The sequence below is a fragment of the Pholcus phalangioides genome, unplaced genomic scaffold, assembly GCF_987345545.1.
Source record: "Pholcus phalangioides strain wild (caught in Gottingen) unplaced genomic scaffold, Ppha-v1.0 ptg000007l_1, whole genome shotgun sequence".
Classification (NCBI taxonomy): Eukaryota; Metazoa; Arthropoda; class Arachnida; order Araneae; family Pholcidae; genus Pholcus; species Pholcus phalangioides.
Window position 1 is genome coordinate 57,362,033 of NW_028301600.1, and position 13,732 is coordinate 57,375,764.

Sequence of the window (13,732 nt, forward strand, 5' to 3'; positions counted from 1 at the left end):
TTTATGCCTCCGCATACTCTGAAAATATAGAAGATGAATGCTATTGGTAGCATCAGAATCATTAAACCTAGAATAGGCCTATGTATCCAACTGCTTTGTTATGCGAACTGTTATTTCACCTATACACAAAATGTGCACCATAATTTTAAAGGATCATTGTTACTGTCCAAGATTATGAAGTAGTAAACACAAAATTATTTTTTCCATCCACACAGAAGTTTTTAAAGACTACTCTACTTGCTGAACCCTCAAACTAAGTGAATAAAAAATTAATAAACCAAATGGTCCACATACATCCCCAAAAAACCTGAAAAATTATACAATTTCTGCTTTGGCAGAATCATTAATTGCAATCTACTACATTTGTAATATTTTACAATATAATTCTCCTGGATTAAAATCAATTACACATATTCTGTTGATGGGATTTGTGGTAAAAAGTAAGACAAAAGAATGACATTTTACTGGAAAGTAGGACCCTTGTAATTTTCACCTAAATATCACGAGTAAGGTCATTTGGTGTCAGCCCAAGGTTGTCATGATACACATCGAATACACATCGATCCGGTTCGTTCTATAAATATTGCTCCTGAGATGTCCAACTGACTGTTTGTGGTGAAATGATGTCATCCCTACTGCTACCGTATCATGATTCCACAGTGATGAAAGAAATTCGGAATATAAACAAATCAGAGATGCCATCGTGATTGGTCGCCGAGAACAGGAAAATGAACGAACAAAAGATCAATTTAAAGTTTTGTTTTGTCTCAGGTGCGACCCTGAAACGAAATGGCAAAGCATGGAATGGCATTCTCCTGCATCACCTTGTCGGAAAAAGGTCAGAGCAGAAAAATCATGCATCAAAATGATGCTAATCACCTTTTTTGATAGTCAAAGCATTACCCACAAGGAATTTCTACCTGAGGGAACGACGATGAACGCTGCAAGGTACATTGAAATTTTGACCCGTTTCATGAAACGTCTACGCAGGGTACGACCTCAGTACGCACAACAAGGTTCATGGTTTCTTGTTCACGACAATGCTCGCCCTCACACAGCCAATATCGTCAAACAGTTCCTGGCAAAAAAGGGGGTGGTGCAAATTAAACATCCACCATACTCGCCAGATCTCAATCCCCCAGACTTCTTCCTATTCCCATGACTCAAACTCGCTTTGAAAGGAAAGAGATTTGACGATATTCCTGACATCCAACGAAACGTGAAGAGGCTTTTGAACTCCATCCCAAAAGAAGACTTCTGGCAGAGTTTCCAGGACATGTATAGGAGATCTCAGCGGTGCATAGTAATGGGAGGTGACTATTTCGAAGGACAGTAAGGTAACTTTCGTTAACATTTCATCTACGTTAATGTTACAGGACTATTCACCGAACTTTATTGTCAGAGGTTGTATATAAACAATCTTCCTAATTCCATCAATTGCCATATCAGACTCATTGCAGAAGATTGCGTCACCTACCAAACAGTGCACAATGAATCCGACCAAGCATCTCTCAAAAATAACCTCAACATTGTATCAGAATGGTGCTCGTCCTGGCAATTACCCCTTAATTCTTCAAAAACAGTTTTTATGAAAATTACTTGCAAAAGAATTCCCTTGCGAGTCTTCATACACTATCAATAACTCCTTAATCACAGAAGTTTCTAATTATAAATATCTGGGTGTAATTATTTCTGCCGATCTCTGTTGTCATCTCCATGTTGATTAAGTCTTTCATAAACGTCTCCAAAAACTCTGTTTCTTCGTAAGAACCTAAAAACTCCACCCATCACCTCAGACATCTCTGCATCCAAACCTACATTCTTCCTGTATTCTCATACGCCTGTGAAATCTGGGACCCCCATACTCTCAAACATAGACAAATTAGAAGCTATTCAAAATAAATCAGCCCGCTTCATTCTTAATTGTTGGTCATCCTCTGCCTCCATCACTGAGCTCAAGTGCCAACTCCATATGCAACCGCTTTTCACCCGTAGATATATCTCTCGATTAACTTTCCTTTTCAAAATCCTTCATGGCCATTTTCATATCGACACCTTCAATTTTCTAACTCCACAGCTTCATATTTTTCAAAAAGAATTAACCATTCCCAAAAATTGAAACCCATCTTTGCATCCACCAATTGTTTCAAATTTAGTTTCTTTCCTAGAACAATAACTGACTGAAACAACCTCCTGTCAAACATTGATTGTACAACAGTTTCTGATTTCCTTTGTAATATCAATCGTCTCTGTCAAACTTCACCACCGCATTCCCTTGTATAGGCCTCGGCCAAGCAATATTGTATAAATAAATATAAACATGTAGTTTTTTGCCAAATTTTGGAGGGCAAAAATGATTGCAGAATCATAACTGCACTTTGATGGGGTTACCATAACTAACGCAAGCATAATTATCACGGAAAAATATGTCAACTTGATGATGATCCCAAATCATGTCTTTTGTTATTGGACTTTGACATGGTATTGCCAGGCACTTCGCGAACTGGTCAGTTAGTGTTCGAATTTCAGACATTGGTCGGGTCAATATTTAATCATTTGGTCAATAATTTGGCTAATTTTTTGGACATTGACCGTAACATCTATAATGTTACCAGTCACATCACTAATCATCACATCACATTTTAGGTATAACTTTTAGGTATAACTAAAAATATTTGTCTTTTTTTTTCAAGTTTACGATAGTTGGACAGTATAGTGTTACAGTAATTTTAAAAAAGTCATGAAATTTAAGCAATCTAAACAATCTGGTTTATTATGAAAATTGAGCGAGATCTAAAATGGTCAAAATGATTGGTGAGGTCCTTCTAGTGTTGAAGACATTTATTCTTTTGATAAAAATTAGCTTTTTATACAAGCAAAACTAAATGCTATATTTCTCTATTGAATTTATGATGAGGTACTAATGTTCGTAAAATGTTTTTAGGTGTGATATAGAGAATTTTTTATGATGGAAATCCATCCAATAATGAAAGAATTTTTGGCTTTTGCAAGTATATCATTTCAATAGTTAATACGTATGAAATTTTATCATTGGTGTTTGGAATTAACACAAGTAAAATATGTCACACCTGCATCAGGTCTGCATTGAAATCATATAATAAATATAAATCATAATCACACTGTTAACATTAGAACTGTAGAGTGGGTCAATTTGACCCAAATCAAACTTCATTTCCATTTATCTCGAAAACTTAAGCGCAGATGGTAAAAAAATTTAATGGAATCATGAAAATTTTATTCTCTTCACATTTCGTATTCCAGAGCTATAAGCTATACTTATGCCTAGAACTGCGGTCTGGGTACTATTCTATGGGAAAAAAGAGGGGTAGAATTTTCTCAAATGGTTATTCCTTTCCAAAGAAGATAGTGAAGAATAAAGGTCTGTCAAGGCCAATTTATTGTCCGATGAGATTATATATATTTTTTCAATGAAGAAATGGCAAGTAGAGCTAAATATTTCTTTTTCTTTGTAAACTTGATGAATACCTGGTATTCTGATGGAACTCAAGAAAGGTTTTAGGAAAGTAAAAACTCAACTCGAGAAAAAACATGAAGCTAAAATTTAATTTCTGTACGCAAACGATGTCACACAAAGGGAATAGAATTCTGGCTTGCTGTTGAGGTGGACACCAAATACATTTTGAATTGATTTCTTAATCTAGGTAAGACTCATTCAGTCATCCAACTGATCAAGCCATTTGAGAACAAGGACAGAAATCTTACTACTGGCAACTTTTTCAACTACACTGAAACTAGCTGAAATGCTAAAAGCCAAAAAAATACAAGTTTAGTAGGGACAGTGAGATGAAATCGAAGAGAAGTACCCAACACAATATAAAGATGGTGAAACTACAGTTGCACAAAACATCACTACTGGAATATGATATCATAATGAAAATTTATCAAGGAAAAAAAAACTTTTCATCAGTCAGCACGCTTCATCTGACAGTTGATATCGACAGTAGCACAGTCCCAGAAACTACACTGGTGTAAGAAATTAAGAGAATTTGCAGACTTGGTCAATTATCTCTAGAGCTACTGTACCGATTTTAATGAAATTTGATATGTACATACATTGATACAATACAAAACAAATAACCATTCAATAATTGTAATACACACATGCATGATCGTGTGTAACACTCGTTGGAGTCGGAAGGTATGAAACAGCGGTTGCAGAATAAACAAAAAAATGGGTTAATAGAGGGTATGTCCCCTCTTACAGATATACAGGTCTCGCAGCGTGATTTCATACTTGAAATAAGGCAGTTTATCATTTCCTGTGGCAATTGGTCCCACTCGTTCAGCAATGCCGTTTTCATTCCCTGGATGGTTCCCGGAGGGGGGTTGTGAGTTGCAATTGACCTCCCCAGAGCGTCCCAGACATGCTCTATAGGGTTAAGGTCTGGATATCTGGCTGGCCAATCCATCTGGCGAATATCCTCACTCTCTAGAAAATCATCGAGCAGAAGAGCTATATGTGGCCTCGCGTTATCTTCCATTAAAATGAACTCACAGCCAACTGCACCCCTGAAAAGGCAAACATAGGGCTCCAAGACCTCATCCCTATACCTCACACCAGTCACAGTGCCTCTTTCAAAGACATGGAGAGGTGTGCGGCCATCCAACGTGATGCCTGCCCAGACCATTAAATCCTCCTCCTCCATCATAATGGTTGATTTCGCGGACATTGGAGGGTAGGTAGCGGGTCCCTGGTTCTCTCCATATGAACGTACGGCGAGAATCGGTGCTTAGGCTGAACCGGGACTCATCAGTGAAGAGAACGGTCGCCCATTGATCCATACTCCAATCTCTATGCTCTCTGCACCATGATAAACGGATTCTCCTGTCCGTAGAAGTGAGTGGGACGCAAACAGCAGGTCTTCTTGCAAACAACCCTCTCTCATGAAGTCTTTGGGAAACAGTCACCCTTGATACACGGGTTCCTGTGGCTGCATACAAGTCACGAGAGAGCTGAGAAGCTGTAGCACTCCTGTTACGCCTCGCCATAATTGACAAATGGTGATCTTCTCTGGCCGTCATGGCTCTTGGACGACCTTGCCCAGGCTTTCTCTTGATGGATCCGGTATCCTGGAACTGTTTCCATAAGTTACACACGACGCTGGGCATTAAATTGAACTCTCTACAAATCTGAACTTGAGATTGGCCTGCTTCTAGCCTCTCTACAATTCGCCATCTCATTCCATCATCTAAACGTTGGTGGTTATTCATTTTTACTGTCACAATTTGAAATTATCCGATTGCTGCAAAATAACACCAAGAAATTCGCCAAGGTATGCTAGCGAATGAAATGCGTCTTAACTTATGCGCGCTTATAAAGCCTGTTTCTCTACTGGCTCCGCCTACACACACGTGTACGCTTACGTATTTGACATACAAGATTTGTATTTTTGTCTAGAAGCAGTGGTTTTACATTCAGTTCAGTTCTTTCATGAAATTCGATAAAATATGCAAATTCTCTTAATTTATTCCACCAGTGTATTTCATACTAAAATTCAACAAAATTTGCCGTAGATGTACCAATAAAATGACCGAAAAAATAATTGTTGAAGGCAGTCTCACGGAGGTGGCCTCTGTCGACATTTTCTACATCCTGGTTCTCACTATAACAAGATCTTGGATTTTGTATAGAATAGTACAGAACGGTGAAACTATTTTTCGAAAGCATTTCCTCTAAAATGTTACTGAAGAGATGCGTACACCCTTACACAAGAAGACACGTTCGTGTGGTCTTGATCGCATAACTTCGTTAACCACCAAAAGAAAGAAACGAGTCTGATTTTATGTGACATCAAAATGTGGAAACAAATCTTAATTTTTGCATGGATTGTGCAGCTTCAACATGCGAAAAAGTACAAAAATCGAAAAAATAATTTGCTCCAAACTGCTCATCATAAATGATTAAACCATTTATTAGTAAGAAATCGATATTAATTTTAACAGGATCATATTATAGACTTTCTCATACTTGATTTGACACGCTTGTTTTACATCTTTTTTGTCATATAAAGGAATTATCAAAAAAAAGTTTTGTATTGAACGGTGTACAAAATCTTATTTTAATAAATTACATGTTTTTTAGCAAATTTTAAAGCCTATTTCATATTCACAAACATATTTTTCCATTATGGAATACAGTTAAACAACATTGAATAGGAGTAGGGAAAAACCCAGGAACCGAAAATAAATTCCTGTTTTCGTTACGGAACACTTTCTTCACAGTTTGGGTCAATTTGACCCAGTGCACAGTTCTAGTGTTAAATTTTTGTGTTGTATATGAAGGGCATAACAACATAAATCAAACGATGTACTACAACTGCTGTCATTACTACAATTGCATAAAATTGATATCACTAAGAGATGCGGTGTTGGGGTAAACCAAAAGCGAGCCTGCATGATTTAACTTTTGGTTATGATAAAACTTAAGAATTTTTCATCTCGCTTCCATCTCATTAGACACTGCATGTTGGTTTATATACTCTGTATTCGGCTCTAAAGGACAACATCTGAACTACCGTATGATGAGTAGAGGTAGGGGAAGGCAGTAATCACCTGTGCAGATGCGCATGTATTGTGACGAACTAACTTGTCACACCTGGGATCTAAATGATCATTACAATTCAATCCAACACAACAAAAGTTGAGATCAAAATTAATGTAAATTACTTTTAATTAACAGAATTTAACAATCAAGATTAAAAATTTTGAATTTAACAAAATGAAATTTATCACCACATGTCCTCGGATACGATCAGTCAATCATCAAATCCAGTCTATGGAAAGTACAGTCTTGACCATATTTTGGGCATCATCTCAGAGTCCTCAAACAAAAAGTAAATTGTTCTTTCATCCGATTATCCCCACATTGAAAAGTGGCACTTGCGGACACAGGATTGGAATCAACGGGAGGACTAATCCATAGCTTAGAAGCACAGGTTCCCTAGGCTGAGCCGAGATTCGACTACATGATCATCAGAGAACAGAAGCAATCAGGAAATGTAAACCATGTGATGACCTCATCATTGTGTTATATAGCAGCAGCTATGGAGAAGGTGGCCAAAAAGTGCCGATCATGCCAGATTTACATATCTTGCAAATCCCTTCACTTTGGGAGGATGACGTAGCAACACAATGCGATTCAGGCGGAACAATCGGATGGCCGTCTTTGGAAGACGGCACGACATCACAATCGATGACATCAGAGATACTGGGTAATTGCGATATATGGTGAGAAAAATCACTATTAGAATTATATTAATCAATGAGCACTTCTTAAAAATGGGGTGATCCCTTTCCACTTGCCATGGGTCTGTTACAGTATCTTGATTCCTAATGTTGCGCTCATCACTTTGTAAGAGACCTGGTATGGTAGCAGTCGTTAGTTACACTTTTTATCTAGTACAGCAAATTAAGGACATGGCCAGGGTAAGATAGAGCATCAGAAGTGATGCCCAAGGTTAGAAGATGTGGTAAGAATGCGAAATTTTTGTTACTGTATATATAAACATACTTTCAAATAACTTATCTGAAGAACAACAAGATAATTCATATTCACGTCACTTTTATGTAATTTTTTGAAAAAAAAAACACTAAACCACTTGTATATGAATAAAATGTAAGAATGAAACACTTTTGCTAATACAGAACTAATATATTTTATACAAGTGAAAAAAAAATTATATTTAGGCCGCATTTTTATGCTATTTTTTAAAAAAAAAAAATACCCCACTTGGTTAAAACCAACATGGTTTTACCAAACAACCCTGATTAAATATATGTTAAAGGATTGAGGCACAACTTACTGCAAATATTATATATGTGGCACATCAAAATCAGTTATACTCACATAAATGTTTGAATTTTTTGGCAGACGCAGCTCTCTAAATATTTTTTACAGCAATAAACATTTATGAAGTTTATGTCACTTTCCACTAATCATACGAAATTTTTTTTTATACCAATAAGCAATTAGGTTTCAACATTCAAATGGCTGAGACCTCATAAAAGGACTGAGGGTCTGTGATTCTCCCATGAGGGAATTCTTCCACAATCAATTTATTCTGAACACTGCAAGGTGTTATCAAAACATTCAAAGGGTTTAACAAGTAACCTTCATTTGCACAGATTTTAGGAAATACAGCCTTTTGAGTAAGGCCTGGATAGCAGTCAGAAAGCAAGTTCAATTTAATAAAGTCGTATCAAAGTACCATAGCAGTATACCCATAGTGAGAAGGGCAAAGATGTATTTTTTTCTAAATTTTAGTTTTAATTAACTGATATTTATAAATATTTGTACACAAAATTGCACCCTAACTTAGGTTGGTATTGTCTGTCTTATCTATGGCATAACTTCGAGGTATTGGTGTACTATTGCTTGCCATAGTTGTAAACAAAATATTTATAAGAGAACATTGCTACATTCTTATAATCAAAATGTAAATGCTCACAGAATGATTGATGAAATGGGCTACATTTCCATACTCTCTTGCATCAACAGTATACTTTGCTTCTTCATTGTAATCAAGATCGAAAAGGTAAAAATTACCTTCTCTCCTATTTTCTGCTTCATCTATAGGTATAATCTGAAAAGTATTAAAATATTATAAACATAATGTGTGGATGAATATGTATGACTATTTGAAATACAATAAATCCTTCCTTTTGTGGACACTGGATGAACAAAAAAATTCATCCGTAAAAGAGGGGTGACCATTAATCAGGTTTGAAATGCATACTTCCATTATACGCAAGGGGGAATAATTATTTGCTCCTAAAAGAGGGGTGACCATTAAGAGGGGGTTTACTGTGTATATAATAAAGTACACACCAAAAAGTAGAAATGCTTTTTTTCATTATTAATTTCATTTTTAGTTGTAAAGGGTTCCACCTGACTTGATGCATTTGGCAAGTAGAACTTATGGCTGCTTGTATTTTAAAATCAATCACAAAATGATCATAAACATGGTTCATACTATTTGCAAATAAAAAAATTCAAAAACTATTCAAGCGCTTTTCCAAGCAAAATTTTAAAATTCATGGACATTCATATTGTGGTTAATAAAAATCATGATTGTTTTTCAAAAAATGAAATTAATTGGATTCTTCAAAATTTATATTCGACATTAGCTTTTTTTAAATTTTGAGTTTGAAATGCTAATTTATCAAACATATATAATTCTTAAAACAGTTATAGTTCTCATCTCAACTTGTATAGACAATGTTAAGTTTTAAAGATCTTGCTTTAAAAAAATAACCATTGTAGTTTAGTATACAAATGACATTAAAGTAGAAATCATTCTATATGTTTGAAAGTGTTTTAAAATTTACCTTTGATAAAAAAAATCAAAGCATGTATTCGTACATGCAAGGTGACCCACGTGACCTTTATTTCCTGAAACATTTCCATATTTTCATGTAATTTTGGCCACCAAACTTTGTCACAAAAATGTTTTGTTGTTTCCCTTATCTTCAACAAAGAAAATTTGAATTTTCATTCTTCACTGAAATTAAGTATTAGCATTATTTTCCCAACCCTTATAAATTATATTATGATGATTATAGCTTTAAATATAATAATTCATCTCATATTTGTCATGTAAATGGTTTTTCCCCCATTGAACTCATTTAAATCCACTGTTTCAATGCAATGGTAAGCCATTTTCTGCCTTTGGTGACAACTGTGTTTTAGCAACTTTGCTTAGCATTAGCATCATTTCTGGTTGCGATTGGTGATACTTTCCCATATTTTTGTCAAGGAAATACAGTATCTGTCGCTTTTAAAAATCGTTTTTGGTTTAGCCATTTTGATTCTTAAATCTGGAATTGCTTTTTTCTGTTGTTCCTGTATAGTTACACTGGAGTACACAAGGGGTGGAGGGAGGCAAGCCGAGATTACGTTTTTTAAAGTAAAAACCGAAAACTTCTTATTAAATATTTTAATTCTTAAAATTTTAAATTAGTTTAAACACATATCTATAGCATATCATTATCTTTAGACATCGTTCATTGTTAGTGTAGACTGACTAAAATGTTACAGCAACTATACTATTACTATAGCATTGTCATGACCCCTTGAAGTGGGAGGGGGCAGACATGGGGCGACTCATTTTTTTACTGCTACAAAGTCACTCTAGAGAGCCCCTTAAAAAGTCTGGCCCGGTGACCCACCAAAGATTCCAGCCTACAGGCCTTGTTCCAGGATGTGGGAGCCATGATTATTGTCCAAGCGCATAACTCTGGATCACAGGTTTCCGAACGTTTTGGTCCATCGTTTCCCCTAAAAAAAATTTTTTCTCATTGCCCCTAACTCAAGCTAACCAATAAGATCCTGTTACACTTGCAGATTTTACCACCCCTTGGACCTTTCTATTATGCACTCTTTGTATTCTATGCCCACTTCTGGAAACAGTACTAAATATCAGTAACTTCTAAAGACAAAGGACCAGGTTTTTTTGTTTTTTTTTGGCCATAAACCTCTTGCAGATAAGTTCTGCCATTCAACGGAAGGAAGCTCACATCATTACAAAACTAATCCTTACTGTTTGGGGGAGGGAAGAGAAAAGGCAACAATCAATATATGGGATGGTTTTACTACAAAGGTAAAAGTGCCAATAAGTAGTCCCCTAATAACCTTGAGAATAACCAAAAATATTATGCAAGTTACGATTACTGAGATGAACGGTGGCAATTGTTAAAAAAAAAAAAAAATCTCTTTTTTTTTTTCTCAAAAATTGATTGTCAAAATGACTTGAAAATTGATATGAATATTCCTGAAGAAATATAATTTTATCAAGTAAAGGAGGGAAAAAAAGACTTTAAAATATAAAATTAATGACATCATCCAACACATGGGAAATTTGCTTGCAGAATGGAAACAATAGCCAATCATGGCAAAAGAACTTAATTATAACATTACACGATTTCATAATTCATGGAAACATCACAAAAAGTGAAGTAATTGAAAAAATAACTACAACTTACTCAAGAAATGTTAAATATGTTGTCCACCGTGTTCTGGCTATGAGGTGAAAGCACAAAAATTCTTGTTTAACAACAGATCAGAGTATGCCATGGTCATGATGTGGATGCGCTTGCAATTCACCTTTATTAAATCAAGCGCGCCCCCACATTAATATTCCTGAGGAACTTCTAACATATAGGGGATGTGCTGAAGCTTGCAATTCACCAAAGTTTGCAATCCGACCACTGTTCATAACATTTTGAGGTACCCCCCACAGCCAGAAGTTGCAAGGGTTAAGGTCAAATGAACTGATGGCTGGCCAACCGTGCAATCCTGTTATTGTCAAAATGGGTCTTCAGCAGCTGCTTTGCTGGTATTGCAATGTGCATCTTGATAAAAGTTGTTCTATCCACACACTGATGCTGTGGAAGTGTCGAAATGATGTGGCTGCACACAATAGATTATACTGCTGGTCAAGTACAGCATCATCTACTTGAACATTTTGCACTACTTGCACTTTTTTCTTTCGCCAAAGAAAATTCAATTGCTTCAGGAATATCCATGCAAATTTCCAAGTCATTCTGACCAGTACTTATTGTATAGTTTTTGAATCAAAATTTTAATTATAATCACCCTGTATATAGCTGATTATTTTTCCTAAATCTGTTATTATTATACAGTAGAACCTTGATTAACTGGGCTTACCATGAAAGTATAAAAAAAAAGACTATTGAATATTAAGACTGGGAGCTATACAGTAAGAGATATGCTATTTCTTATGGGAAAGAAAATGAAAATATATGTGAGGTAATTAACTACTAGTACACTAGTCTTTGTCCTTTAAGGACAGCTGGTGTCTATTGGATTATAGGACCACCTGCCCCTAGCATGATGGTGTCACTACTGTTGCTGCTGCTTTGTGAAGGGAAAAAGAAACCTGTGAGATAATACACCACTACATTTAGATGCGTGATGCAATCCTTATTCATGAATTTGCTAAAGATAGAGCATCAGAATGTAGCAAAAGGTTAGAAAATGTTGTAAGAATGAAAAAGTTTGGCTTTTGTATATAACTTTAAATAACTACGAAACTTCACATGTGAAAAAAATATATATATTCTGGCCACTTTTATGAGACTTTTTGAAAAAAACCACTTGTAAAATCTTATGTCATTTAAAGATATACCATCAGAATGTACCCCAAGGATATAAAATGTGGTAAAAATGAAAAATTTTGGCTAATAATGAACCAATATGATATTTTTCAAGGAATAAATGATATTTAGGCCACTTTTGACTTTTTGAAAAAACTGAACTGTTTTTTTTTTAAAAAAACCACTTGGTTTAAACCAAACAACCCTGCTGTCAATGATGTCGAATAGTTTGTTAACCTGATAGATATGTTAAATAACAAAACACTTACTTTTATGTAGATTAAAGGGTTTTATCAGAATTATAATTACTGAAGAAAAATACCTCTATTTTGATATTTTAAATTTTCTGATCCGCTCAAAATTTTATTCCATATAAAAATTCTCATGCAGCATCTGTTAATACACTAATCAAACTCATTTATTTTCCCTAAAAATTTCTTAGCTCAGTGTGTATAAATTCAGAGTTTTAAAGAGCATTTTCAACCAAAGCAGAGCTGATAGGACTTCATACCCAAAGCATTTTTTTGTATGTTTGAATACAGCTTCAATTGGAAAACCATTGCATTATAAATGCTAGTAAATATACCATATCATAGTGCAAAAGTAAGAATAACTAAGTTTGACTAAGGATAAGTTACAGGAGTTTCTTAAGCTTCATGTACAAGCTAGCATTGCCAAATTAAATGGCATTTTAGTCCTACAATTTAGTATTTTGATCTCTAGACATATTTCAATGTTATACACAATAAGAGTATCGTTTTAAGTATCAGTGATTATATAGATAATTTAATAATAACAGAAATCACAACATTACGTACAGTAAAACCTCGTTAAGTTGTCACCCTAATAAGTCGTCACTCTGGTTAAGTCATCATTTCTCTTCAGGCCCTTCCACCTCTCGTAGACAACAATGTTACTAAACCCCGTTTACTCGTCGCTAATTTCGGTTAACTTGTCACTATGAAAAAGTTTGAGAAAGAGGAACAGACTATTTTTATGGCTCCCATTAAAAAAGAGCTTATATTAACAAGATTGCCATATGCTTAAAAGTCACCATAAAATCCTATATACCCAAATGGAACAGTTTAAGTAACGAAAGTTACGCTGAGGAAGTTCATTTGCCAAATAAGGTATTTGGGGACTGTTCAAGCTATAGTCCGTTTCAGGTTAACTTTGCAGTGAAGAGGAAGCTACGAGGGAACCGCATCACTCGTTGCTATGACAACGAAAGCCTCTTAACCTGTGTATCGATGCGCGGCCTCAGTGAGGTATGGCTGATTCTCGCCAATCTCGCAGAAAAAAATATTTTTTACGTGTAACGTAATGCTTGTAGAAAAAATTGCAGTCAGTTAGTAACAAAAAATTAGCTAATGAAAAAAAAAAATCATTGTCGATACTTTCAGAAATCAAAGTTGCGATTTTTGAAATCATTTTTTTTTTATTGAAAAGTATCTTAGTAACTCCTATTAACCCGGTTTTCACGTTTGAATTTGGGAATAGCCCCAAATAATAATAAAAATGATAAGGCAAAATTTAGAATTCTTTTACTCACTTTTCTTGCCGAAATTTCCGTCGC

The 13,732-nt window shown here is 35.2% G+C and overlaps 1 protein-coding gene across 1 annotated transcript in view; it reads right to left on the reverse strand.

The window, feature by feature from the left end:
- LOC149085539 (uncharacterized) overlaps positions 1-13,732 on the reverse strand; it is a 78,091-nt gene that overhangs the window by 15,635 nt on the left and 48,724 nt on the right. The window contains exon 6 of the mRNA XM_089233605.1: positions 8,490-8,624. Within this exon, the coding sequence (XP_089089731.1) occupies positions 8,490-8,624 (135 nt within the window). The remainder of the gene's footprint in view (positions 1-8,489; positions 8,625-13,732) is intronic.